The following is a 27,261-nucleotide window of genomic DNA, read 5'->3' on the forward strand; positions in this document are numbered from 1 at the left end:
GGGATTCCCTGTATGGGAAGATACACAGCTTTCATACAGCCTCTTTAATTAACTTAATTCAGACATGAATATGTCACAGGTAACATCTCTCAAGGGAAGAAGTCTTTCATTTATCACCACTTAGCTAGGGAGCATTGTATTTTTCATTTGCATTCAAAAGTTCATAGTGTCGAGAGTGAAAATTACCTGTTTACTCCCTGGTCGGCACTTTGCCTGCCCAGCAGCGCAGATGCATTGTGTGAGGAGAACCCGCCCCCCACTGTCCCTTATGGGCTGCAGAGCCAAATTTTTGTGTGGGATATCACAGCCACCACACTGATTCCCAAAAAACCATCTCTGCCAGCCCCAGGGAAACATTGGGCATCTGGTGGTGTCTTTTCCCTGGGAAGTACCTGGTGGCAGCGGGCAGCTTGCTGGTGCTGGGGAGCATTGCAGTTGTACGCAGGCATTATAGCAGCATCTCTCTGTGGAGTGGCCCCTCCTGCCAGCCTTCTGCTCCTGTCTGAGGGGCCTTGGCTCTGGTCACCAAGCAGGAGCACAAAGAAATGTGCTTTAGGGAGATGGTGGGGCTGGGAGCCCTCAGAAAGACCCCTCTGCCCTGGGGGAGGCACGAAACGGACTGGCTGCTGGCAGAGCCTCGTGGCAGCAGGAGCTTCACAGCAGAAGCCTTGGGAGCAAAGCAAAGCTAATTAAAGCTTTTGGACTGACGTGTTGTGCCGTGGGTACCTGTGACAGATGGGGGGTCTGTTTGCCATGACTGTGAGATATTTTTCATGCAGAATGTGGTGCTGAAATGTGTTTTTTCAGGGGTTGGTGACTTGTTGCTCTAGCTACGTAGGGTTTGTTTAGGGGAACTTAAGGGTGTGCTGGGGCTGTTGGCCATAGCCTGCCCACCACTCACTACCCATGTCCTCTCCTTGTTTCGCAGGTACAGGAATGGTTGTGCTTGAACTGCCAGATGCAGCGGGCGCTGGGGATGGACATGACCACCGCTCCTCGCTCCAAGAGCCAGCAGCAGCTCCACTCCCCTTCACCATCCCCCTCCCACTCCCCAGCCAAGCACCCACCAGGTGCAGATAAAACCCCTCCAGCTGCCCGTGCCCAGCCTCCTGAGCAACCCAAACCTCACCCTGCCACGCCGCAGAGGGAACCGCATGGCCAAGGCCAGCCGAAACCTCAGGAGGTGGCCAGGTCCTCCGCACAGCATCAGCAAGCCAAGCCTTCCTCCTCTGAGCAGAGAAAGACGGCGGGAGACCCTGGGGTGAAGCCTGCTGCCCCGGCCCCCGGTGCTGGAGCACAAGAGCAAGCCCAAGAGGGACTCACGGGGAAGCTCTTTGGCTTTGGGGCATCCCTCCTGACCCAGGCGAGCACGCTCATGTCGGTCCAGCCAGAGGCCCCACCTCCGAGCCAGCAGTCTCCTGGCAAAGTGCCTCCAAAAATTGTCTTCAGCGATGCCAGCAAAGAAGCTGGTCCCAAAGCTGCGGGGGCTCAGGGCCGGGCTGGTGCTGCGCTGACGGCAAAGCCGGGCAAGCCGGAGCAGGGTGTCAAGCCAAAGGAAGTGCCGAAGGCGAAGGTCTCATGCCCCCTCTGCAAGGCAGAGATCAATGTGGGCTCTGGCGAGCCCCCCAACTACAACACCTGCACGAGCTGCCAGCAGCAAGTCTGCAACATGTGTGGCTTCAACCCCACGCCTCACCTGGTGGAGGTAAGGTGGCTGGTGGGGGCAGGCACCTTCTGAACTGGGGTTTGGAGCTTCCTCCTTGCTTAAAATGGAGAAAAGATGGTGCATTTTCTTTCAAAGGAAAAGCCTGTAAGAAGCTGCTGAAGCCTGGTCTCTGCCAGGTGAAGCCAGAGTGTTGGAGGTTGTGGTCCTTCATCTCTTGGTGGAGATGGATTTCGTATCTATACACTGATTTCATGCTAGTTTCACAAGAGGAGTGGAGCAAGGGGTGGCCATTGTTTGGAGCACCCCCAGCAGTGCCTGCTGCTCCACAGAGGTGTCCAAGGAGTCAGTGGGCAGGGTGAGGAAATAGAAACAGGTCATGCAGGTGCCAGAGTTACCAACAAGCATCCCCCTCCTGGTGCTGCAGAGGGACACCTGGCCAGGCCTGGGAGGAGGCTGGTGGAGAGTGTTCTGCAGCTGCTGCATCCTTGGGTGGTGAGGCTGTCAGGGAGCTGACATGGAGTGGGAAGGTGGCAGGACCTCAACAAGAGGATTTCAAGTCAGCTAAGGGCACACGATGTCCTGTTGGATTTTGCTGCCCTCCCTGGATGGAAGGGCCCTGTGCCATGGTGCCTGGGGCAGGACTGGGGAGTGGCTGAGCGGAGGAGGGGTGTGGACATATCCAGGGTGTCATTCTGATGTGAACTGGCTGGGGATGGTGCAGCCTGCTGAGATGGAGTGAAAGGAGAGAAGAAGGAGGCTGAGATGGTCTGAGGTCTTTGAATTGTGATGCCTGCCCAGATGATCTTCCCAAGCGCTATAAAGGCACCTTAGCCAGCTCCAGCCACTGATGCCTGGAGAAGAGAGGGGTGCAAATGGGGCTCAGCTGGAGCATTGTCCTACTCACCCTTGCTAGCTAGAGAGGGAGATCTTCCACACTCTTGGTTAAAGTCTAGACCCTCACTCCCTCCTCTCAGGTGATTTGAGACCATTACGAGAGGCTGCGCAGGGCTTTCTTCTGAAAGTGCTGCATCTCGCAGCCAGTAAGACACAAAACCGAAATCATCAGCACAAGGAAAAGTTAATGGGAACTTTAAATGACCAGAAGTAGGATTGCTAATCTTGGCTCTGTTCCACAGTAGGTAATTACATTTTATGTCCCTAGCTCCTCCCTGCAGTTTCAATTACACCCAGTAATTTTCTCCTCTTCCTGAAGCTGCTGCTGTTTGTGGCAGAGGAGAGCCGCTTTCCCGGCATGGTACACAGCGTGTGCGGAGGTGTAAAGCTGTCAGATGGCCACCTCCTTGTACATAATGCTGGTTTTGACTGAAATGCTCTGCTTGTTGTTCCTACTGCTGCCTCCTTCCCACACTGAGGGCTTGCGTGAGAAGAGAAGGTGTCCAGGGGTTGTGTGGTCCCTTGGGTAGGGTTGAAGCCCCATGTTGTCCTGTCATTGGGCAATTATGTGTTTCCAGGCTTCAGAAACCTCATGGGTTGATGTAATGGCTTTAATGTGCCCCCCTTGGCACCTGCCTGTTAATTAATTAATTAGAGAATTAATTTGGGGTCAGGTTGTGCCTGATAACATGGTACTCTCTGCAGGTTCCATGGAAAGGTGACCTCTCCCCAGTGCTTGTCTCTAGGGTCACTATCTGACACCTGGGATTAAATTTCAGATTTCGAAGGCTGGACTCTGTCTTGGCTCCCTCATCTCTTGAGTAAATGCTTTTAGACACTCTTGGCAAACTCACCCTTGCTCCTGTGTCCATTTTAGGGTTTCTTGCTGCTGTTCAGCACTGCGATATCCATGTGCTTTAACACAGAGTGAAGCCCCACAGTGAGGTCTCACCTGGGCTTTGTGATGTCTTGGTTTTTATCTCCCTTTACAGAGAGTCATTATGCAGCTCAGAATGGATGCGTTGGCTTACGGGGTTTATTTCCGTAAGAGTTGAGAAAGAAATGCAGCACCTGAGCTGTGAATGTACTTGATGGAAAATTTCTGAGGAAAGAGAAACATTGCAAGATCTGTTATTGCATTCAGGCTTTAGGTTTGCTTGATTTGAGAAAATTGCTCTGTGGTCTGATCCTCTTTTTGCCCACAGCTCACACAAGCTTGTTCCAAGCCCTGAGATTCACACAAATACCAGAACTTGCTCTTTGAAGTAGTGAGGCTTGATCCATTAATTGCTTTATGAATTAGGGCCTTGACTGCTTACTGCCCTGGGAAGCTGTGTGTGAGCTGATGAGATGTGAGCTGAGGTCAGGTCCGTGCAGAGGAGTTCGAGCTGGGGGGAGACAGGCAGCATCCCCAGCATGGAACGCTGGAGCCTGGGCGAAACCTCCAGCCTGGCTTCAAACAGCCCGAGTTGCAGGGAGGGAGAGAGCATGGGCCACTGTGGCCTGGTTTTGGGAGGAAGGATGGAATTTTGCAGCAAAACAGCGCTGAAAGAATCTGTTTTCTGCAAATAAAGTTGTCGTCACTGTGAGCAGCGGTAGCTTTGTCATGGTGTTGGAGGTGGGTTGCATGTGATTATAGTTTCACAGCAAAACTGTGTAACCATCTTGGGAGGGAAAGAAGCCCTAAATAATGTTCACATGCTCATACAGCATATGTATTTTCACTAACTAGGTCATCTTCACTGCCAGAAGCACTCATGGACTTGTGCTGAAGGAGACCGCTCTCACTGTGCTGGTGTGGGCTGTCACAGCTCGGTGGGAAACATCACCCGAACCAAGGCTGGTCCTTGTTGGGGGGCTGTGTGATCCCAGTAACACAATGGGAGCCAGTGACCACACTGGCAGCACTGCTTCCCAGGGGGAGCTCAAGCTTCTTGGTGGCATCACGCAAAATGCTGTGGGTGAAGGGCAGCCTAACTCTCACTGACCCTGATCCTTCAGTGTGGGCTCACCTCCAAATTCATCACGACTGTTGAGGAATATCATCCCTGCAAGTGGCTAAGGTGGATCTTGGAGGGAGTGTGTGGCCAGAGCAGGTCTTTGGGAAGGGGAGCTGCATGCTTGCAGAGACCTTGTGAGATGCATTAGCCTGCTGATGGAGGTGAGACCACGTCAGGGTGTTGCATGCTGCTGGAAGCAGAGCTCCTGCTACACATCCATGTGTGCTTCTGCTGCGTGCTTGGGCCACCAGTGGGACGTGGCAGGTTCCAACTAGTTGGACACATGGAGGGGCACATCAAGAGGGGCAACTGGTCAAATCTCTGGGCTGCTCTCAGCAGCAGGGGGGTGTGGGAGATGTTGCTGTCTGGCAATTGCTGTTATGAAATAGGGAGAAGAAATGCAGGAAGTGGGGAGGGCTTTTACCCCTATCTACAGCCCTCTAAAACTTCTGATTTCCCTGGAAAGATGCAATATTACTTACTCATGGTATTTTCATCCTCATCCCACTCCTGATCTAAAGATGGAGTTGGAGGCTCCAGGTCCTTGTCATCCCATCCCACCTTCTGCAACCACCTGGGGAGGCATCCAAGGAGCTACCTCCTCCCCAGCGCTTCATTCAGCCGAGCGCACTCAAACCTAGCAAAAGAGAAGAAAATACTAAAAGAGCTTCTTTTTCTGTGGACTCAAACAGCTGAGTTGTGTAGGTGCCAAGCCACCAAAGGCAAAGGTGACTTACAGTCCCCTCGTTGTCTCTGCGCTCTTGTGGGCTGAGCACTTGGGTTTTCTGGTCCAGCTGAAGGTTGCTCCTAGAGCATCCCACCTGCAAGCAGCTGGGTGGTGCCTCCAAGCCCAGAGATCCAGGAGATCCATCAGCCGTGCTGGCTTTCCTTTAGCCCTGGGTCTTGGAGAGCTTCTGGGCATGGTCAGAAGATGATGGTGAGGACTGGGAGCCTAGGACACTTGAAGAGTTCAAGTACAAGTGTGGCACTTGGGTAGCACATCCCAGGAGAAGCACGTGGGCTGTGGTAGCCCATGGCTCTGAAGGTTGTGAATGACCACCAGAGAGGAAGCCCAAAAGTGTGCATGACCTCCACTTCTCTTGCTTGCTTGCCACGGTACATGTTACCCAGCTTTAAATAAGTTGTTTATGTGAATTGCCAGAACAGAAGTACAGGTGCCCGGAGCTTCCTCCCACCTCATCACACCTCCTCCAGGAGCCAGCTCCTGGGAACAGCACCATGAGCTGTTCCTACCAAGTCAGAGCTGGTGCTTTGGGGCTCTCCCAAATTCCCTGCAGCCTCAGCCTGGTGACATGCAGTCAGGGAAGAGGTTTCCATCAAGGTGCTGAATGGTCTCACCTGGGGTGTAAGGAATCACAGCTGTTCACAGCCTGGTTTGCCAAGGGATCAAGTGATCCGGCAAGAGCTGGCTTGGAGTGTGATTGCCTTGCTCTGCACAATGCTCTCCCAGTAACCCTGATGGCCCCAGGGGTTTTGTATTGAGGCAGGAATGAACTATGCATGTTGTGTTACTAAATAAGCATGGCAGGATGCCCCTTTGCCTAATTAACTAGCCTGAAACAGGAGCTGTCATGAATATCATTGAAGAATGCTGCTGATCCATGGGTGCCAGGTCCTGACCCCCAATGGGTGGCTCACCCTCTGGAGGGTCCTCTTACTGGTTTTTGATACCTACCACATTGCATCCAGACCACAGAATTGCATTTGTTTTTTTCTGTGTTATAAAAACCATACTTGTTACAATGCTTGTGTTGTCGTGGACGTGCTGTGTCTCACTAGTCAATGCTATTAGGTTCCTTTTTATGTGCCTATGAAGTACGTATATGTTATAACACGTGCATTATCCTGCATGTGATATCACAAGTCAAGATGCAGGGGCAGCATGTGCTTGGGTCTTTCATGGAATGTGTTTCCCTTCCACTGCTCCCCTTGTACCTGCAGCCGGGTGCAAACACAGAGCTTGTGAATCACTGTATCAAATACTTTCCAGAAAACGCTGAGCTTCTCTTTCCGTTGTGGTCCAAGTTGTGCTGCTGGGCAAAACTGTGCCCTGAGCAGAACATCTCCCTGGGGCACTGTGCAGTGCGAGGTGCTGACGCCGCGGATGGGCTGATCCTGCCCTACTTGCAGGAGCCACCGCGGCAGCTCCTGTTCTTGGCTGCGGGGAGGGATGCCTGCGGAAAAGGCAGGTCAGTGAAACGGATAAAAACTCCGGCAGCTGAAGGATGGGTTAGAGAAAGGGGGTGCCGAGGAAAGGGTTTGTGCTGAAATCGTTTTGGTGGTGGCACGTAAGTTTCATAGAAGGGGCTAAAGCAAGCGGGGAGGAGCACTGGGCTCCTGCCCTCACTGCCGTGGGAGCTGGCATCCACTAGCCTGTGTTGGACCTCTGGTGCACCATGTCCCCCAGCCCCTTCCCTGGGGTCTGTGCACTCCCTGGGGATGTAATTAGTCAGTAGCTGCTGGTCGCAAAGAGGATTAGCTGGGGTGAGAGCATGCCGCCAGCTCAGCGCTGTCCCGGGCTGGCGTCTGGGGCCGTGCATGGCTCCCAGGCACCCCCACCTCCTTGCGGGGGTAAAGGTGGGATGGCGTTGCCGTAAGAAAAACCTTCATCCTGAGGTGCAGGCAGAGCCCGTGTTGGGGATCCGGCAGCTTGCTGCCCCCGAGAGCCTTGTGTCCTTCCTCCACATGATGCTTTGTGTGTGAAACCCTTCTCAAAGAGCCGTCTGCCTGTGGTGACAGGGCAGATGGGTGACAAGTGGAGATGGATGCTTAAAGTTTGCAGGCATTATTTTTCCTTAGGAATCCAGGTCCTCCTATTCCTACCGGGCTCAGAGGGCCAAAGGGTACCAATGGACATGCTCTGCAGCCCCTGGTGTAGCAGGCAGCAGCTGTTGTTGGTCACCCCTTTGACATTGTTTTTCCTGAAAACCAGAGTCCTGCAACAATGACTGGCAGGGTCCTCAGGGCTCAACTAGATGCTGACGACTGGGTCCCCTCTTGGGGCACAGGAGGAGGAGTGAGGTGCCCCACTGAAGGGTGGGCAGGGGGTTGGACCCTGGAGTTTCCTGCAGGAGGAGGAGGGAGCTGGACATGAGAGCCATGGAGTGCAGCAATTGCTGGGTTTCTCCTGAATTTTTGTGTAGAAATCATGACTTTTAAAAGATACCCCAACCCCAGGGGTATAAATATTCAGGTCAGTCACATAAACTTAAGTCAAACCAAGCGCACTGCTAATGACAGGACGAGATGGAGTCGGCTTTGCCGCCGTGAGCCCTCAAATCCCTTTATGGGTTGGTAATTAACAGCTTGCTGTGACTCAGGAGTTTTCTGTGCTGCTTAACCCACTGTAATTAAGCCAGCTTCTGTGGCTGGGCTGGGCGATGCTGGGCTCCCTGCAGGCTCCCCTGTGAGCCCGGGGGCTGAAGTGGGGCTGGGGGTCAGGGTGATGTGTAACCTGGCAGATGAGTCTGAGATGAGCACAGTCCCATCAGATAGGGGATGACACACAGTGCCCACAGGTGTCCCACCATTGCAGTCTGTGTTTCTGTGGCTGTTGCAGCCCCTCCAGACCCTGCTGCTGGTTTTTCTGCAGAACCCCATTAGATTTTACCTCTGCAGACTCTTGTCTTCTGCTGCTTGTGTCTTTTGAGGTTCTATGACTACTCCAAATGCTGGGGTTTGCCTTGCTGAGCCTGCTTTCAGCTTCTGGCTACTTAGAAAATTATGTTAAGAACTACTGTTTGTTTCTTTAATCAGGAAAAAAGAAAAAAAGAAACAACAACAAACCACAAAACCCCACAAAGCTCCAGATTCCTTTCCTCCTTTAGATGCAATTATATTATTAGTAGACAAATGTCAGCCCTATGTGAACCCTGCTGATTAATTATTTTGGAGGAAGCCAATGCCCATGCCTGCATATTGTTTTCAATGGTTCATAAAACCGAACTATAAATTCAGGGGGTGACAGTGGCTGAGCGAGGTAAGGGATTTCTGCCTTCCTCGCTTCTAAATGAAGATGTATTTGAAGTGAACGCTGCTTCCCTGATGCCAGGCTGGTTTTCCGGAGCATATTTGCTGTGCCCTAGGACTTGGAGCTGCTGCCTGTTGTGGTGCTGTGCTCCTGGGCTGGCAAGCTGCCTGGGCCGGCAGTGCCAAGGTGACAACAGCCGGGGTCACCGAGACCCCCAGGCCAGTGTTCTGTGAGAGCCGATGTCTTGCCAGGAGCTGTAGCAGCATCGCCCACCGCTGTTAGCAGCGACAGGAGCCCAGGGAAGGGAGGCTCTGCCCGTTCCTGCCGTGGTTCGGGCTGGAGCACTGCTGGTATTGCATTAGGCAGTGGCGTGCATTTAGTTCTGCAGTAATTGATGGCGAAACGTCATCTGTACAATATTGATAATACTGTTTCCTAGAAAGCGTCAAGGAATAGTTTAGGGAAATGCGTTTTGCCCATATAATGTGGATAGGTCTTCACGCCAGCTCCTGTTCCCTGCTAAGCTTTGATTGCTTTTCCCAGCAGACACTTATTTCAGTACGTGTTGCAAATCTGAATCTGACTGCTGATGGTGTTCTGTCCCTGAAACTTCCATGGCACAGACTCATCCTTCAGAAACCTGCCCGAGACGTCCTTGAGGAGGTGGAGGGGACAGTGACCTTGCAGCAGGGCTGTGGAGAGACATACAGGGCTATCGCTGTGAGAGGATTTGATATTCCCACGAGTCAGGTGCCGTGAATATTAAAATTCAACAACCTGGGAAGGGCCTGAGTAACTTTCCATCTCCCAGCAGAGGTTTCATAGTTCAAAGCCACTTTGGGAAAGACTGAGAAAAGATCAATAACTGCCCTAATGCACCTTGTTAGGGACTTTCTTGACCTTGAGAAGCTTTGAAAAGAGCCACCGTTGTACATATGAAAGGCTAAAGGCAGCAAAAATAGGCAAAGTAGGAGCATGGAGAGGAAGTAGGACAAACCAAAGCTGCTGTAGTGCTCTATGGATATCAGAGGGTTTTTTATAAATATGTGCTGGAGAGCAAACAAACCCAGTTCATTCACAAAATTTGGGTGTACTTGGTTCTAGCACAGGATTTTCTGCCTTTGCTCTTTGAGTCAGACCCTTTGGTTTTTGAGTCCCTCAAGGAGACCCATGGGTCTCTGCTGATTTGGGCAGTGTCACTGAAGCCCCCTGCTGTACCAGCCTGCGAGTCGTCTTTGGAACTTGTCAGATGAGCCCCACTCACAGGGAGCTGGTGCAGACCTTGGCAGACACCTTGTTCAGGAGCTGGCAGGGGGGGCAAAGTGAAGGGTCCCCATGGCATCCTCCTGAAGGTGTGCCAGGTACAGCAAAGAGCCTGGGATGCTGGAGGAAAGCAGGGTAGGAGGAGTGTGACATTAGAGGGGAGGCCTGGGGACTTTCAACGGGACAGAGAGATCCTGGACCCTCACTCCTGCTCCTGTTGCATCTTGCATGGAATGATCAGTGGCTAAGGAAGTTCTGGAGCAGTTTCCAGTGCAGGGACCAGCACCCAATATCAGCAGGTCATCACCATCTGGCAGAGGTAGTGGTGGGATACAAAGATGATGAGGCATCTGGAGCATCTTTCTTATGAGGAGAGGCAGAGAGAGCTGGGTCTGTTCAGCCTGGAGAAGAGAAGGCTGAGGGGGATCTCATCAATGTTTATAAATATCTCAGGGTGGGTGTTAAGAGGATGGGACCAGACTCTTCAGTGATGCCCAACAATAGGATAAGGGGCAACGGGCACAGGAGGTTCCCTCTGCATATGAGGAAAAACTTCTTTCCTTTGAGGGTAGCAGAGCCCTGGAAGTGGCTGCCCAGAGAGGTTGTGGAGTCTCCTTCTCTGGAGACATTCAAAACCTGTCTGGACAAGATCCTGTGTGATCTGCTCTGGTGAACCTGCTTTAGCAGGTGTGTTGGACTGGATGATCTCCAGATGTTCCTTCCAGCCCCAACCATTCTGTGATTCTGTGTGGGATCAGAGGAATCTGGGCTGGGGATGCCCCATGGCCTCCAAACATACTATGTAGGATGACAGACTGCTGCTCAGCTTGGCAGGATGACTTGTGGGGGACTGGTGTGGGACACAGTAGCCTTGATTCTTGAATCCAGGCTGCTCTGTGAGGTGCGTGGGCTCCTGTGTCACCAGCAGCCCCTGCCCTGGAGATGGAGAACGTCTCCCTGTGGCAGACACAAGTCTTACCAAAACAAGAAGGTCGGAGGGTACCTTTGGAGCAATGTGCTCTGAGCAGCACCATGGGGACTGACAGTGGATGCACACGGTTTCTGGGCAGGTACCAGAAGCAGACAGAGAGGCTGGTGGGACTGTATCTATCAGTTTCAGTCTGAAGGTGCAGTGAGCAGAGAGAGAAATGGCTCTTTTTGTTGGAGATGGTGAGAGGATTCAGATGCTCAGCTCCTATCCCCACCCCCTGGGAGGTGGCACAGATTATCCTGATGTGCACACAGACCATTATACAACCTGGAGCTTGCTGCTTCCTTTTTCTTCTTATAATGTACCATGTTACTGCTCTATTTGGGAATGTGTTGGGACACTTAATCGAGCGTTTAATTGACTTTGTAACACTGGCTTTCTGAGTGGGTTGAGGGGGAGGCAGAAGAGATGCTTGGTTTTCCAGCTGCAATGGGAACATCTTGGGCTGACTTTGTTGGTGTTGATCTGCCTTCCAAAGCAGCATAGTTTCTCCTGGCAGTCCCAGTGGCCTTTTGCAGTTCTGTCCCACAGTCTTTAGTATCTGTAAAGGTCCATGGAACAAAATTAGAATGAGGAGAGAGGGAGACCGCTGACAGTGAAGTGTGCGGATGTGCAAGGGAAGAAGCCAGCGGTGATGCTGATGATGGGATTACCAGCTGGATTTGCACGTGTTGGGGATGGGCGTCAGTAGTTCAGGCCAGGCTCTTGTATCCATTTCCACATCAGAACTGTTGCTGGTAAAGCCCAAGGTCAGGGCAGGCCTGTGGGGGCAGTGCAGCATTGGTCCTGGGCTGCTAAAGCAAGTGCAAACCTGCATGGTGGTCAGGTTTGCAGCCTTCTCCAAGGGCCAACAGGACCCAAAAGGCAGTTTTATGGTATTTTTGGTTCAGCATTCAGTTCTTGCCATGTGCTGGGATGTACATTGAGTGTTCAAGAAAATGCTGCTGGGCAAAGGAAGAAAATCTGTGCAAAGAAACAGCATTATCAGCACAGTTACAAGTGAATGCTCAGGAGTCAGCCAGCTGGGGCTTTGTTTTCTCTGTTAAATGGCTTGTAGGGCTTTGCCTGGTCCCTGACAGAGTGGTGGCACTGCCAGGAGGTGCGGGATGAAGAGCTGAACCCTCACCATCATCCCTCTCCTTGAGTCTCCCTGCAACGCAGCGTGAACTCTGGTCTCCAGTGAAACGGGAGCTTTCTCCCTGGTTGAAAAGCAAGCCTTGTAAAATCAGTATTGCTAGGGGAACTGGGGTTCTGCACCATCACAGTGCCCGGGGTTCAGCAGAGCTCTGGTGCAACGTGCCCTGCACATGGTGACCCTTTTGCCGGGCGATGCAGGCGACAGCAAGGACCAGGGAGCATGAGCTGGGGCACTTCAGCCTTTTAAATAAAAACATAAAACCTCACAGCATGTTAAAATTCAAAGAGCTGAATGGACCAGGGTGTGCAGCAAGTTGCTGACTGCTTCCTCCTCCTTGTGGCCTGCTTGCTGGGCTGATGAGCTGGGGAAGGTGGATGGTACCAGCCTGCACCACAAAGAAATGCAAAAGCAAAACAGAAAATGAAAGCGAGCTCTTTGTTTGAAGCAAGCCAAGGCTCTGAGCACATGCAGGTCTCTGAATGGAGGTTCTGAGCAACGTTTCATTCTTATGTTATCCGGGCTGATTTTTAATCTCGGTGGTCGCTCATTAATGTGGCCCGTGGCCACCTCGCAGCCCTTGGAACCTCAGCCATCCTCACCTCTCCAAGCAGGAATTGCTCATAACGCACAGGGGACTGAGTTGTGGAGGGATAAAGGCTGCCTTTTGACTCATTTTTTGGACATAGGGGTCAGGAACTGGCTGGAAACACAGGATTAAACACCTTTTTGGTTGTCTCTTGCTACTTAGTTGAAAGGGAGATATTTCACAGGGGTGGTTGGATTTCTGGAGGTGTGAGATCCTCGCAGAACCGGGTGCCCACATGACACCTCAGGGCAGGTGATGGCTGGCAAAACCGCGGATGCTAGAAAATGTATTATTTTCTAATTTATTTAGACTTATTTTCTGCTTTCCCAAAGGAAATTCTTGGGATGACACCTGGGAACCTGCACCCCACTGTGCAGAGGAGTTGGGTACCAAACCTTTACAGGCATTTTGCCCCCGCAGGGGCTTCAGCTGCTTCTCTTTCTGTTTAAAAGCCTTTGCACACCTGCTGTCAGGGCATCCGGGCTATTCGATCTCGTGGATCCTGACTTCCTCCGTGTGTGTTTTATCCACAGAGTAGAAGAGGGAAAGACACATCCCTGCATTTTCCACTCCCTGTTCATTTCCCAGCTTTCGGTGAACCTGTTCAGTGCAGAACGTGATCTCTGCCCCTGTAATTTAAACTGAAACAGCTTTGTTTTCCCATGTTGCTGCTTGTTGTTGGTTTTGTTTTGTTTTGTTTCTGTAGAATGTGAGCAGCAGCAGCTGCTCTGCTGGGCAGAGTGAAAGCCATGCTGCAGCTTCCTTGCTGCTAAGACAGGATTTCTTATGCCTGATGCTTCCATAGTCTCATTTTTCACATCAGGCTGGAAACCAGCTCCTTTCCAATAATCAGAAGTGTAGGAGGGATTAGTGAGGAGGCGCAGTTATTAATGTGATTGTAATTATAAGAAAAAGCATTAACATAGATGCTTGTCCTTGATCCTACACTGATCGCACTCTTTTGCATCTTTGATTTTTATCCCATTTCTGCTCTCATGAGTGGGTGGAAAGGCTTGTCCGGTGCTTGGGCTGCTGCTTGTTGACATTGTTGGTGATTTGTGAGCTTGTGCCTGTGTTTGGGGCCAGGGGAGCCCCCATCTCTCCTCCTGCATCTGCCTTTGCTCCCTGTTATTTCTGGCACCACAAAGTCTGATCTGCAAAACATTGGTGACAACTCTGCTGCAGTGTCCAGGTGAGGGGGGTGCTCCCTGTCCCCACCATCCATCCCGCACCGCGTGGCCATGACAGAGCTTGGGGGGCCCTGGGGGTGCGATGCCGGTGCCTGCAATGGCCTCGTGTCCCACCTCCCCCAGGGTCAAGATGTGACTTTGTGGGGGCAGGCAGCCGCTTTCCTTCCTACCCGCTCACCCTGCTCCTGCTTTGGCCTTACCCATAAATAAATGAGGTTAGCCCAGGATGCACTGCAGAAGGGTCTGATCACGTAGGCAATATTTAGAAGCCCTGGGGAATAAAACACTCCATCAAATTGTGATCATTCCCTGAGAAAGTGGGGAATTTGTAGAAAGCGTCCCTTGAGGAGCTCACCAAGCAGGGCAGGGTGCCAGGGGCCATGCTCGGACGGCTCCAGGGCCAGACACTGCTTTCTAAGGATATTGATTGCTCTAATAGAAAATGTATTTCTCTCTAAAAAATTTTCCCATTGTGCAAACACCAGCACCAAAGAGCAGAAAATAACGACTCTGGGGACAGCTTCTGCCGTCCTGTTTGGCTCCTCTTAGGCTTGCCAGCTGTATCATGTGCTACCATAGGTACATTTGGGTAATATCCTCCTGTGGGGTCTGGTGCATCACAGACTGTTGGTGAAACAGCAGATTCAAGGTTTTGTCGCATCCAGATTATCTGTAGAGTTATTTGGTGATTTGCTAGAATCATTTCTGAAGAATTCCTTGGTTTTACCCCATTATCCTTTTCTCCCTAGTTCAGCTGGATCTGGCTGTAGGTGGGAAATGTCTCTGTCCCCCAGCACGGGCACGGAGGGAATGCCGGCGCCTTGCCCTGTCCCATGTTCCCCCACACATCTGCTTGGGGACAGTCACCTCCAGCATCAGGGGTGACAATGGGGGTGCTGCCTGCAAGTGGCATCAGTGTGAGTGCTCTGTCACCCAGTTAATTTTCATTTTAAATCCCTCAAATTTTAACAGTGATCCCAGCCAGGCATAAGAAACTGGATGAGAAATGGGCCACAAAATGTTAGTTTAAAGGGGAGTGTAGCTGCGGTTTTGCCGTGCCCTCTGGAGACTGTGAGTGGGAGCTGACGTGCCTGTCCTCTTGGAAGAGGAAATCCAAAATTATTTATTGTTTTTTACTTCGCCAAGGGTTTCTAAATATGTTGCTTGAAATGGCACCTAGAGAAGTGAGATCTTCTAGAAAGGATGCAAAAGTAAGCAAGCCGCTAAAGGGAATGCTGTCACATTCTCTCTGCATTAAAGAGCCCTCCTTTTGGGTGGGTAAGAGGTTGGTTTATGTCCCTGGTGGTCCATAGTCTCCTGCTCTCCCTGGTGCGGTCCCAGCGGAACATGAACACCCTTCTCTGCCAGCACCAGCTGCCATGGGAGCTGCAGTTCCCAGGGAGCCGAGAGCTGATGTGCCCCTGCCCGTGCCTCGGGGAGCGAGGGGCAGACCAGCTTGAAAAGCTCCGCCTGGGGAGCCTCCTGCGCTGGCGGGAGGGAATAAGGAACTTATTGTTTAAAAATGGCCCAAATTCTTTGTATAGCAGAAAGAAATTGGTGGGGGGTGGGGGGGAGGAGCAGATGTGTAGCCCGATGCTTGACTCGCCACCCAGAAGAAATGCTTTTCCCTGCTGATGCTATTCCTAGAGCTGAAATTAAAAGCTGTTTAGGAGCTCCTGGAAACGATTCCCCAACAAAGCAAACTGTTTCAGCTAATTAAGAACCTGATGCAAAAGCCTCAGGTAATATTTTGTAACTTAAACAACTTTCTGGGGTGTTTGGAAGAGAAACAATTACAAAGGCGCAGCTGCTGGCATTGTATTTTCTCGATCGATGGAGGCAGAGACCTTGGGGGATGCGGCTGGGGTTATTGCGGGCTCCCCTTCCCTGCCCTGTGGTGCCTCATCCCACTGGTCACGGTGAACATGACACTGGCTGAAGGTGACAGTGGAGTGGCTTGGGCTTCACGGCTTTCGTCAGGTCCCATGTGGATGGCGTCTGCCTTGCAAAGCCCTTGATATCACGTCCCGAGCAGCCATGTTAGGGGGTAGAGTCTCTGGGGGACAAGGGGGCTGTGCTGGCACTGGGCACGGGGCTGCACAGGGCAGGTGGGGCATAAACTGACTTCTCAACATGCCCTGGAGCCCCAGGTCAGGACTAAGCGCTACTGGACCCATCCCTGCCTGCTGCTGCTGTGGTCCCTATCTCTGCAGGGCATCAGGGAGGAGGGAAAAACAGGGTGCTCTGCAGAGGATCCCCTGCATTTCAGGCAGGGAAGATCCTGGGCAGCAGCCCTGAGAGATGTTCAGGCTCAGCCATGCAGAAACCTACTGTGGTGTCAGGGCAGGGGACAGTCCCAGCTCCCCCAGCCCTGCAGGCAGGAGCTGCTGGACCTGAGGCATCTTCTCGTGAGGGCTGAAAGCCTCTGCCAGGGCTCTGCCTCCATTTGCTGAGGATTATCTCTGTTCTGTTTGTGCCTCACCAAGGCTATGCTGACCCAATGCCAGCTGTCCCTGCCAAGTGGTGCTTGGGCACCAAGACAGGCTTCTCTCCACCTCTGCTCCCCATGGTTGCAGGTCCCCCACCAGCAAACCCTTGAGCTGTCTCAAAGCTCATCCTGGCTATGACCATCAAAATGCACCAAACCCTCACAGCAGAGCATGGGGCTTTATTGCAAAAGCTTTCTCTTCGATTCTGCTTTGCTTCCTTATCTTCCCACTGCCATCTGCTCTGCCTGCTAAAATAAGGAGCGTGCTGAGGACGAGGTGTGCTGTGCGCGGGGGGGCCCTCCGCTGGGCATCTTCTGCTGTGGTCTGGGGGAAGCTGCTGCAGCCGGGGGTAGGGTTTGTCTGCTCTGGTTTTTGGTGTCTCTACCAGGCTGAGCTGGCAGTGGAGGCACCTGTCCACGGTGATGGAGAGAGCGGTACCCACATTGGGTGGCTCCTTGCAGGGGACTTGGCTCCCCACCCTGGGGATGCTCATCTCACTCCTGAGGCAGGTGATGATTTGATGAGACCAGCTGCCCAAATTTTAGCCAGTGAAATGAAATAAACCTTAAGAGACCTTAAGTGGAGAAGGGCCAAGTCCTGCATGCCTTTCTTGTCCCTCAGTGTTCTGTCCCTGACTCTCTTTGCAGAGGAGTGACCATGGGGGAGTGGACACAGGACCTTCACCACCCTCTTCCTTGGTGTGATGAAACATCTCAAAGGGAGATTTTCTGAGGGCCCCTTTGCACCCAACAGAGCAAATGCCCAGGACAGGTGGTCGGTGCCCTGCAGCAGAAGTGGCACAGCAGAGCAGGGCCCTGCATTCGCTTTTACATTTCTCACAACACAAAACTAGGAAGAAAAGCAAGGCTGGGAAGTGGGGAGATGTTTTGCAGAGTTAGCTTGGGGACTTCATTGCCCCAAGTTACTTGAAGCAAACAGTACAGCAAAATGCTGGAGCCCAGAGGGAGGATTTGGGGGAAGTGGAGACACCTTTGGGAGTGATAAGAAGGCTTCTTTAATTCAGAGATCTGCTTTGGGATCTTCAGATGGCATCTTTGAATGCTTTGTGTTTTCCCATCCCACAGCTAGAGGCTTTCGGCCATTATTTGTGCTGTGACTTGGAGATAACTAACAGGCAGATCTCTGACATGAGTTTGGTGGGTGGTTTTTTTTGTTAGGATATTTTAAATTGAAGCACAAAGAGCACTTGGTTCCCAAGCCTGTTGAAGCAGAAAAGCATCAATTTCAGTGGTGTTTGGTTGACTCGGAGAACAAATACTCTCAAAAAAACCCCTCTAGTTTGGCAAAGAAATGAGGTATTGTGTTGGTAAAAACCCCTGAACGCGTGACCATGGGTGTCAGGACAGGACCTGTGGGTTTGACTGTGGCTGTGTCCTGGCTGGGGCCGCGTCTGGGATGAGTGTGGCGGGGGTGCAAGGGGGCTGCGGCGGATCCCGGGGGCTGCCGAGAGCAAACACCCTCGCGTCTGCAAAGGAGCTGTGAAATTCCCAGCTTTACATAATTTCCTGATTTACTCGGAGTTGTTAAGCATGACCAACAGTCATCTGCTTGCCGAGAGCAAATAGGACATCAGGAAAAGAAGAGCAAACTGGAGCTAGGCAGCAGTATTTTTAACAGATCGGGGGTTTTCTTCAGGCTGAAAGTCAGATGAGTGTTGCCAGCCTTCAGAGGGGCAGGTTTCTTTCGGGACTGGCCCGGAACTACTCTTAAAGCAGAGCTTTTTAAATTACTTAAAGGGTTTGCATGGGGTGGTTCCTCCTGAGGCTTCAGAGAGCGAAGAGGTCCCACATGCATCCATCTGTCTTTGCAAAAAGGGCAGCTGGGAAAGGAAACGCCTTCAGAGATCCATATTTAACTGAGCAAAGATCCATGTGATTGTTTTTCTTTAAAGCAACCATTTTATGTGGACTTCACCATTTCATTTCATTTTGGCTTCTCAGCTTCATTCTTGCTGAGTTTACTCTTGAGATGCAAAATCTCAGTTCTTCCACCTTGGTGCCTGTAGCCAGTTCCCACCTCCTGGCTGTGGAGAGACCTGTCACCACTGGTGGGAACATCTTTCCAGGTCGGGGTCACCATCAAATCACCACCCGGCAGCTGGGGGGCTATCAGCTCTTTTAAAAATAAGTTTAAGTTAAAAGGGTTTTGAAAATAAATTTAAGTTTTATAATGGGTCTTAAAGATAATGAAAATTATATTGGACCTGCCAAGCCACGTGCCACCTCTGTAGGCAACTCATGGGTTCTCCAGGTGTGCCCTCATGGCCCAGATTTTAGGAGTTCGGTGGAGTCAGGAGTCTCATGGGATGAGCACGGGGAGGGAGATGCTCTCCAGACAGGGGGGTCTGGGAGCTGCTGGGTTTACTGTGCGCACAAGGTGAGGGGATGGAAGAGTGCAAGGCACGGGCGTGGAAAGATGCTGATGGTTATAATTAGGGAGTAAAATGGCTCATCTGTCTCTGTTGTAACAACCCGTGTTTCTAGAATGTTTCTCAGCCTTTTCCTGTAATAGTTTATTGACCTGCACAGAAGAATGAAAGATTATGAGAGTTAATTTTTCAGGCTTATCACTTGATTTATTCTATAAAGGTAGTTCATTTAATTAAAATATTTCTGCTGCTGAAATCAGGACTGATAATCTTGAAGCCTGGAACAGGGTATATGGGCTTGTTTTGAAGCAACAGTCATTGAATGGGGTCAGACAGCATTGCCCACAGAAACCAAAGTTTCCAATTCTCTAGGAACACATGTATTTCAGGGCAAAAGTCCTGTCAGAGGCCATAGAAATAGGAATAGAACAGGATGGAGCAAGAGAGAAGGGGAAGGGGCTGAGATCAGTGGGGTCACAAGGTACCTGAGATGCCTGCAGGTGTCTATGCATCACTTGACTGCTCTCCACCCAAAGGTGAAGCCCTCGGCCTTTGGCATCTTATTTTCCAAGTGCTGAACAGCCCTGAAAGCCGTGAGGTGACCTCCCGCTTGCTGGCAGGGCCTGGAAGAGCTGAGGACAACTGCCAGCAGATGTCCCCTCCGGTGGGGCATCTACCCAACGTGCAAGGGCCATGGGAAGGCAGATTGGGTAGGTCTCAGCAGTGGAGCCCTGGGTACCCTCAGCCATTTCCACATGGGGTTTTCAGTCTCTGCTGATGTAGGGTTGTCTCCCGGGAAAATATTATAATTAAAGTTTTGGAAGCATTATATAACTGTGCAGGTACTGCTGGACATCAGTTTGGGATGTCCTCAGCTTCCAAGCTGTACAGCAGTTGGCTCCCCAAGATGCTTTGAAAATAATCCATCATGATAATGAAATAGATTCAAACCCCATTCGCTGCTACTGGACTGGTTTGGAGATGAGGGGACTGGGGACTGAGCAGCTCGTAATGGGAAGGAAGCTGGAGCTCTTGAAGATGCAGATTTTCTTCTGGTTTGGAAGCGAGTGGCTGCTGCCTGATAGACACCCAGGACTCTTTGCAATTTAAAATAGAGCAATCAGACAGCTTGAATCTGCTTTTATCAGATGCAGAAAATTGCTAGTTGATATTTTAGTCAACACTCTAGTGCCTATGAAAAACCAAGGTTTTGATTAAATAAAACTTTTCTGATAAACTTAGCTTTTCTTGGATTTTCTTCTGTTGCAAAAATGAATACAATGTTATATTTGTTTTCTGTAGAGTTTGGCCACGTTTCTCTTAGCAAACATTGTTTTGCTGCGAACTTGAATCTTGTATATACAAGTCCAAACGGTTCCTGAAGAGACATGGTTATTTGATCAAACATATGTGAAATAGCAGCATGGCTATGAGAAACACTTTGTGTCTGCACTGTGCCCATGCACCAAGGGGAGTTGGGATCCGTGATTACCCAGGTCTGGACTGTGCTGGACCCAACATGCACCTCCTGGGCTTTCTTGCAGGTTTATTATCATGCAGCTGGCATTCGGAGATCCTCTTGCTGCTGTTAACCTTGGCTGAGAAATACATCCCGATAATGGGGACTGTTACAGATAAGGCTGGCTGGCAGGCTGATAAATCTCGTTAAGGAGTACTACATCACAGAGTAAATTACAATGCACGGCTGGATCGATTCAAACAAAAATGAACAATATATTACTTCTTTATCGGTAGGGGAAAAACAGACTCCTGCTGCTGTGCCGGTGGGTTTTGGTGCTGGATGCGGAGCTGGGTGTGATGTTAGCACAGGGCTGGCTGAGAAGATGCGGTTTCTCAGCGGGTGCATCCTGGCAGTGCTGGAGCAGGGACCCGGAGGGGTCCTCAGGGAGGGTGAACTGGGAGCAACTGGTGTGTCTGTGGGCGAGAGGGGCCAGGGAGCCAGGGGACAACGGAAGACAAGAGCCATGTCCTCTCTTCTGCGTGGTTACATGATGGTCATCGCAGACTGGTCTGTAACGACTGTAAATGACCCAGACAGCTTTATAAACGTCATGTTGGAGCAAAAAGGGGAAATGGGAGATTGTCTTCCTTGGGACAGGCATAGCTAATCTTTGAAAACCAGACCAAACCCTCTGCTGCTTTAATACTCGGCTGGATTTTATTGTGAAGAGAAAATCTTCTTAATTCTTCATCCATTTGGATCCAGTCTCTTGGAACTGAGCTGGTAGTTAATTTAGCTTTTCTCCAAGATAAAACAGAGAGAAATAGTAAGGCTCAGTGAAAACAAAAAGCACTTTCAGCATCTGAGACTTGCTCTCTTGTTCCTCTTATTTTCTTACTCTTTGTGATTTTCCTTTTCCTTAAATATGCAGCACTGTGCTCACGTTTCCTCCCGCAATGGCACCCTCAGATGCCCAGCGTGGGCGGGTTGTTTCTTCCACTTTTTGGATTAGATGCTCCATCTCAAGCCTGTCCCAGGCCAGAGGCAGCTTTGTCCCCATCTTCTCACTGCAGAAGGGGTCATCGGGTAATGGTCAAGGTGGCAGAAGATGTGTAGTGGCGTCCAGTAGCCAAGGAAAAAAAGGGAGCACAAAATAGCAACAAATGAGTATCAAAACTGCTCTGCTGCCCAGCAATGGGGACCATGTGAAGTAAGAGTGTCTTTTATCTGAACCAAAGTGCAGAGGAGATGAGCTGGTGCACGTGGTGGTGGGTGAACTTGGTGGGTCAGAGTGAGGATGGGCATTTCTGGTGGTCGCGTCTGGCCCCGAAACTAGTCTTGTCTTCTATAATAGTAGCACAGAGGATGTCCCATGTCCTACCTAAGAGTGCTTGGCTTCCATGTGTCAATTCCACGTGTCGCCTTCATGACACGTCAAGGCAAACCTGCTTGTGTTCATCTCTACCGGCATTGCCATGCTGGGAGCTGGCGTCCCTGCCTCCCGTCCCCGATGGCAGCTGGTGCGTTGCTGGATGTCTGTGTCTCTGCAGAGGCGTGGCAGGGACACAGATGCTCCGCAGGCCATTTCCAGGGTGATGGATGCTCACCCGCAGCCCTGGACATCAGTCCCGTGGCTTGGACAAAAACCCAAAGCATCCAAGCGCTCTCCTCAATATCCTACTGATTTTTAGAAATGTTTTTATCTAATGAACTGGAAGGAAATATGTTGAGTGGGGAGGGATGTCTATATATACTCTGCAAAAGCACCAGTTTCCAAATTTTGGGCAGCTGTGTACCCTTTTTTAGCAGCCCCTTCACACAGCCCACACAGCACCCAGGCTCTCGCAATCGGGTTGGTTTGGAAATAGGCTTTCTTGATTGCAAAATAGTTTCAATCCTTTAACTTAGAAACATTCTTGCCATTTGAAAAGATCCTTTTTTTTAAGCTCCAAAAATACAGAAGGTTCTTCCTGCCGCAGCAGCTGCCCTGATTTTGGAGGTGGTGCAAGGTGGGCAGGGATGAGCTGGGGGGTCTGACTGGTGGCTATGGCTGCACAGGGGGCATTATTTTGGGGTCCCAGCTGGACCCTCCAAACTGGTCACCCAGTTGACCCCTTGGCATTCAAGTCAGGTGTTTGAAGGCAAGCTTGTTTCCCAGCTCTGGGGAATAAAATTGTTTGGGCCTGACAGTGAAATAACAATATGGAAAAGCGGTCTAAGCTTGAGTGTAACCCCACAATTCCTAATAATGTGGGAGAGATGCTGGCCTTTTCTTCTAGCCTCCATCAAGCCAGTTTTGGGCAGGAGCCTTGCTGGGGGCCCTGGCACAGCCCAAGGGGCAGAGGAGAGCAACACACGTCCCTTTCCGTGGGTCAGCACACCAAAAAGCCCATCGGTTCTCTGCAGATCTCTGTTTCTGCCGCAGCTGGGGCTGCCCAGGATGGCCATGCCCAACCCTGGGGCACAGTTGCTGGGTTTGCAGTGGGCGAGAAGCCACGGGTGGCCCAGGCTGGCCGTGCTGGTGGAAACTGCATCTGCAGCTCTCCCACAGCCGCATTCTCCCCGCTGGGCTGTTCGCTGGCCATCGGCTCTGCAGTGGAATAAGCTGACTTGGCAAGAGCACAGCAATTCCTCGAAGGCGAGCGGAGGGGAGCGTCACTATGACTCGTCAGTCAAAGACTTTCAGCTGGAATAATCCTCTGCTGGAGTGTTGGGCTGTAGGCTCGGGGGCTGTTTTCTCTGGCCTCTGGGCTGTGTCACGGAGGGCTGATGCATCCCTGCTGTGGCCAGTAGCAAGGGAGGAGAAAAATCAGCATCTCCCCTGTGGCTGTGGTGGAGCTGGGGCTGGGAGCTGCTGCTACCCGCGTCCTTCCCTCCTGGCACGGCTCATGGCAGCCCCAGCGCTCAGCCATCGTCTGCAGCTCCTCCTGCCTTCTCTTTCTGTGTGTTTTTTCCAGCCAGGAGAGGTCCAAGCACAGAGAAGAAAGAGGGATGGAGCAGAGCAGATGGGAGGCAGAGAACAAGCCCTGCAAGGCAGAGCTCATCCCAGTGAGCTCTTTACTCTGCGCTGCTTTTAATCACATTGAGGTGTGAAGGCCACCGATACATCACACGTATCTAAAATAGAGCTGGGGAGGGACTGTCGGCTCCATCAGCCTGAGAGAGGCCACAGGAATAGAATAGGCTGAAGCACATCACTGGGTTACTTAGTCAAATGCTATATTTAGCAAGGTATTGAAATAACTGTGGTGGTTTTCAGCTGGGCTAATCTCTGAACCGTGGTTGCACTACACTTGCCTGGTTGATGGTAATGAAGTCAATTAGTGTGGAGCAGGCGGCCAAGGAATCTCAGCTGTCTGTGGGAAGCACGTGTGGTCCTTTCCCTGGGGACAGTGCGGGAGTTGTGGCGTCACATGAGGCAGTGCCGGCTCTTTGCTGCACGCACCAGCCCTGCTGGGCAGTGGGAGGGATGTACAGTGACTCTGGGGAGCCACAGTCCCCCTCGCTCCCTGACCAGGCAGGTGTCAGCACACCGGCAGCCGGGCTGGAGAAACATGGCCTGCTGTGCTGCACGGTGTTTGAGTCATGTTTAGCCTTTTTTATGTATAGATCTTTATTTGGAGCACAGGTCCTGTAAGAAGCAGCTGAAGGACATGGGGGAGGTTCAGCCTGGAGAACAGGAGGCTGAGGGGAGACCTTCTCACTGTCTGCAACTGCCTGAAAGGAGGTTGTAGTATAGAAGGTGTTGGTCTCTTCTCCCAAGTAACAAATGACAGGACGAGAGGAAATGGCCTCAAGTTGCACCAGGGGATGTTTAGATTGGATATGAGAAAAAATTTCTTCACCACAAGGGCTGTCAAGCGTTGGAACAAGCTGCCCAGAGAAGTGGTTGAGTCACCATCCCTGGAGGGGTTTAACAGACATGGAGATGAGGTTCTTAGGGACATGGTTTAGTGGTGGACTTGGCAGTGTTGGGTTAATGGTTGGACTCAATTACCTTAAGGGTCTTTTCCAACTAAAATGATTTTATTATTATTTTTATATATATATATATATGCATACATAAATTTCAGAAGCAGCACGCATATGCTGGCATAGATGCAGTTAGCAAGCGCAGGTGCAGGCAGCTCTGAATCTAGCTTGAGTGGAATTTTGAGGATGTTCTTAGGGAAAAAAAAGGCACAATCAGGGCACTTCCTGCTCTGCCTGATCTCTGCCTGCCCCCAGGGCTGCCTCTGCCTGTCCCCAGGGCTGCCTCTGCCTGCCCTGGTCCTCCTTGGTCCCCTCCTGGGACTGGGACCACCTGAAACCTCTCTGGCCTCTCCCCACCGCAGGCACAGCTTCGATGAGCATCTCCTGCATTTGTTCCATCTCGCCTCCCGATCTCTGGCGCTTCCACTGTCGCGACGCATTTCCTCGTCCTCATCTCGAATCCCATCCCTGCCTCAGCGCCTGGAGAGATAAGGGCTGGGGAGGAGGTAAAACCAGGCCTGTGGTTATTTGCTGATGGCACACGAGGTTGCAAATGTGCTTTGCAAGCTTGCTGTGGTCGGGACTGTGATGTGCATCGTCCCTTCTGTAGGTGAGCATCCTGGAGAAGCACTGGTTGTTGGGTTCGGCACACACGCCCTCGTCCCCCCCAAAACAGCAGTGGCTCGGTGGAAGGGGTTTGGCAGAGATGTGTGGTGCCTCCAGCTGTGGGGAGGTGGTCTGGAGGGGCCGGGAGAGCTCAGCTGAGGGAATGGGCTGACACCGAGGGTGAGTGAGCAGCAGCCAGCGCTCAGGCAGTGGCATCCAAAAGGAATGAGCCCCGGGGAGCCTGCTGCCAGCCAGACCCCAAGCACTGCCCGAGGTGGGTCTGAAACAGCCCTGGCATCCAGTGGTCAAGCATGACTCAGTCCTTTTCCTTTAAAACTGTGCTGAAAGCCATCCCCAGTACAGACAGAGCTGGGGTGTTTGTAGCAGGAGGATGCTAAGTGCTTGGGAAGTGGGATCACACAGTGAGATGCTCCCATTGCTGCTGCGGGAGAGTGCGGGGAAGGTGGCTGGATGTCAGGAACACTCCAAAACAGGAGGTTTCCTTCAAGCAGGACTGAGAGGAGTGCTTGAGAAGTGATTTTTTTGAGGTTCTTGTTGTTAATTTGGATCTTGATTCAGATACCAGAAGTGTTTTCCATATTTTCCAGGCACCCATCTGTCACAGTGATGAGCCATGCACAGTACTTGTCAGCAAATAAATGAAATATTCTTGTGAGATTCAACGCATTTAATGCTGGGAAATGAGATCTGGCTTGTGAGATACTTATACCTCATGCTGCTTATCTAATTTTGCACAGATTTTTGTCCTGGTATTTTAATAGATATCATTTAAATTTTGTAAAATAATGCCACAGAACATAAATAACTAGGTGGAGTCCTAGGGATGATATTGCAGGGAGCAGTTTGCATTGGGATGAAGATCACGGCTGTGCATCTGCCAGAAACCTGAGAGGTTACATCGAGGTCCTCGGGGGTGATGGGGACAGTGGGACTGGCAGCCAGGAGCTAACTGGGAAAGCTGGGAAGCCTCTGGCGCCGCCATCTCCCACCAAGGCTCTCAGACCTCCGAGCTGCTGAACAGGAGGTTCATGTGCAACCACGATGCTGAAGCTCGCTGGCTCTATCACTTAAAAAACACTCAGCGGTGCTGGGGGATTCAGCATTTAATTAACTTGCCAAGCGGTAACGGTGACCAAAATTATGCTGGAAGACTTCTGTTTTAGCTAATTACAGTTCTGTTGTTGCCCATTAGTAAATTAAAACAATTGCAGGGTAAAACCCAGCGGAGGTTGGCGAGCGCGGCTGTGGCCACCTGCCAGTGGATGCCAGAGCTCGGGGGGAGCCCGGCACACCCCCCATGCACACAGACCCAATGCTCGCCAACCTCACACTGCATCCCCATGTGTCACCCTGCGGGCCGGGCTGTGGCAAACCCTCCCTGACCCAGGAGGCAGCACAGGCAGCCGTCGGCACAGAGCCTGCCAGCATCGTGGCCGCATCCTGCGTTTCCCCACACCGCTCACGTGGTGTGCAATTAATAACCGGAATAGTCGTTCCCGCACTGTTGCGATGCCTGGAACGCAGCCACTCACTCTCGGTCACTGGCCAGGGCTGCCCTGCACCCGGGCTCCCTCCTGCCCCCAACAGAGCTCTTTTCTCTTGCTGGAAACCTGCTTTTCCCATAACTCTCCAAATCCCAGTGTTTTGGGGGCATGGAAGCCTGGGAGCCCAGGGGTCAGGATGGTGACTGCCCAGGGGTGTAGGCTGGCTGGTTTCCTGCGCTCCCTGCCCTGCCAGTGCCTCGACATTGAAGACAGCATCTCAGGAATGGTTTAGTTTCATCCCTCTCTTTAATTATTGATGCTTTCCTTTGCCTGCAGCCCGCTCTGCATCCCAGCGGTGCTGCCCGTGCGCTGCTGGGCTTCCCAGTGCGCCAGTCTTCATGGGCCCCAGCTCCCATCACCTGTCCTCTACGTGGTTAAAGCCCCTGTGCCTGCACTGCAGTGCAGCAAACATAGGCGTCGAGCAAGCCCCCATCCCGTCCTGATCAGGACCGTGGTTTCCAGCATCTCAAAGCACAGGGACTCAGACAGGCGCTGCTGTGCCTTTTCTATAAGCTCCTTACCTGCTTACTGCCCCGGTGAGGGGCACACCGACTTCCTGGTCATCCAACCGTTTGGACATGCAAAGCACTAAATACAGCCTAATTATTATTATCTTCATGGGATCTGGTTAATCTGGATGGGGATTTACAAGCTGTTAGCAAATCAGCTGGTCGTCACATGTTTGCATTTTTCTCAGGGGTGGCTTAATCCCGTTGGCCGTGTTGGCTGGGAAATGCCCAGGACCAAGTTACACGTCTGGAGGAGCTGCTCCCATGCCAACCCCTCTGGGAGGCAGCAGAGGGGCTGCAGGAGAACTAAACACTAAGCTGAAAACGCTGCAGGACAGCAGGAAGAGGATGGGTCATTTGTCACCAATGGAGCCTGGAACACTGGTGCAGGGCTGTAAGGTGCCTTGGACGCAGCATCTGTGCTGAGCCCCAGGGTTTTAACATCCAGCAGTGTGACAGTGTCAGTGGTAGGTGTTGGTTGGGCTGCAGAGGGCTCTTAAAGATGGGGACTGAGCCCTTGGAGAGGTTTGCCAGGGATGTTCCTGCTGGG

At 51.6% G+C, this 27,261-nt stretch overlaps 1 protein-coding gene across 3 annotated transcripts in view; it reads left to right on the plus strand.

Moving 5' to 3' along the window:
* Nucleotides 1-27,261, plus strand: part of BSN (bassoon presynaptic cytomatrix protein) — a 95,047-nt gene that overhangs the window by 48,099 nt on the left and 19,687 nt on the right. For all 3 annotated transcript variants that reach the window (XM_065075282.1, XM_065075281.1, XM_065075283.1), the window contains one exon: nucleotides 929-1,705. In XM_065075282.1, the coding sequence (XP_064931354.1) occupies nucleotides 929-1,705 (777 nt within the window). The remainder of the gene's footprint in view (nucleotides 1-928; nucleotides 1,706-27,261) is intronic.

Source organism: Columba livia, chromosome 10 (genome assembly GCF_036013475.1).
Source record: "Columba livia isolate bColLiv1 breed racing homer chromosome 10, bColLiv1.pat.W.v2, whole genome shotgun sequence".
NCBI lineage: Eukaryota > Metazoa > Chordata > Aves > Columbiformes > Columbidae > Columba > Columba livia.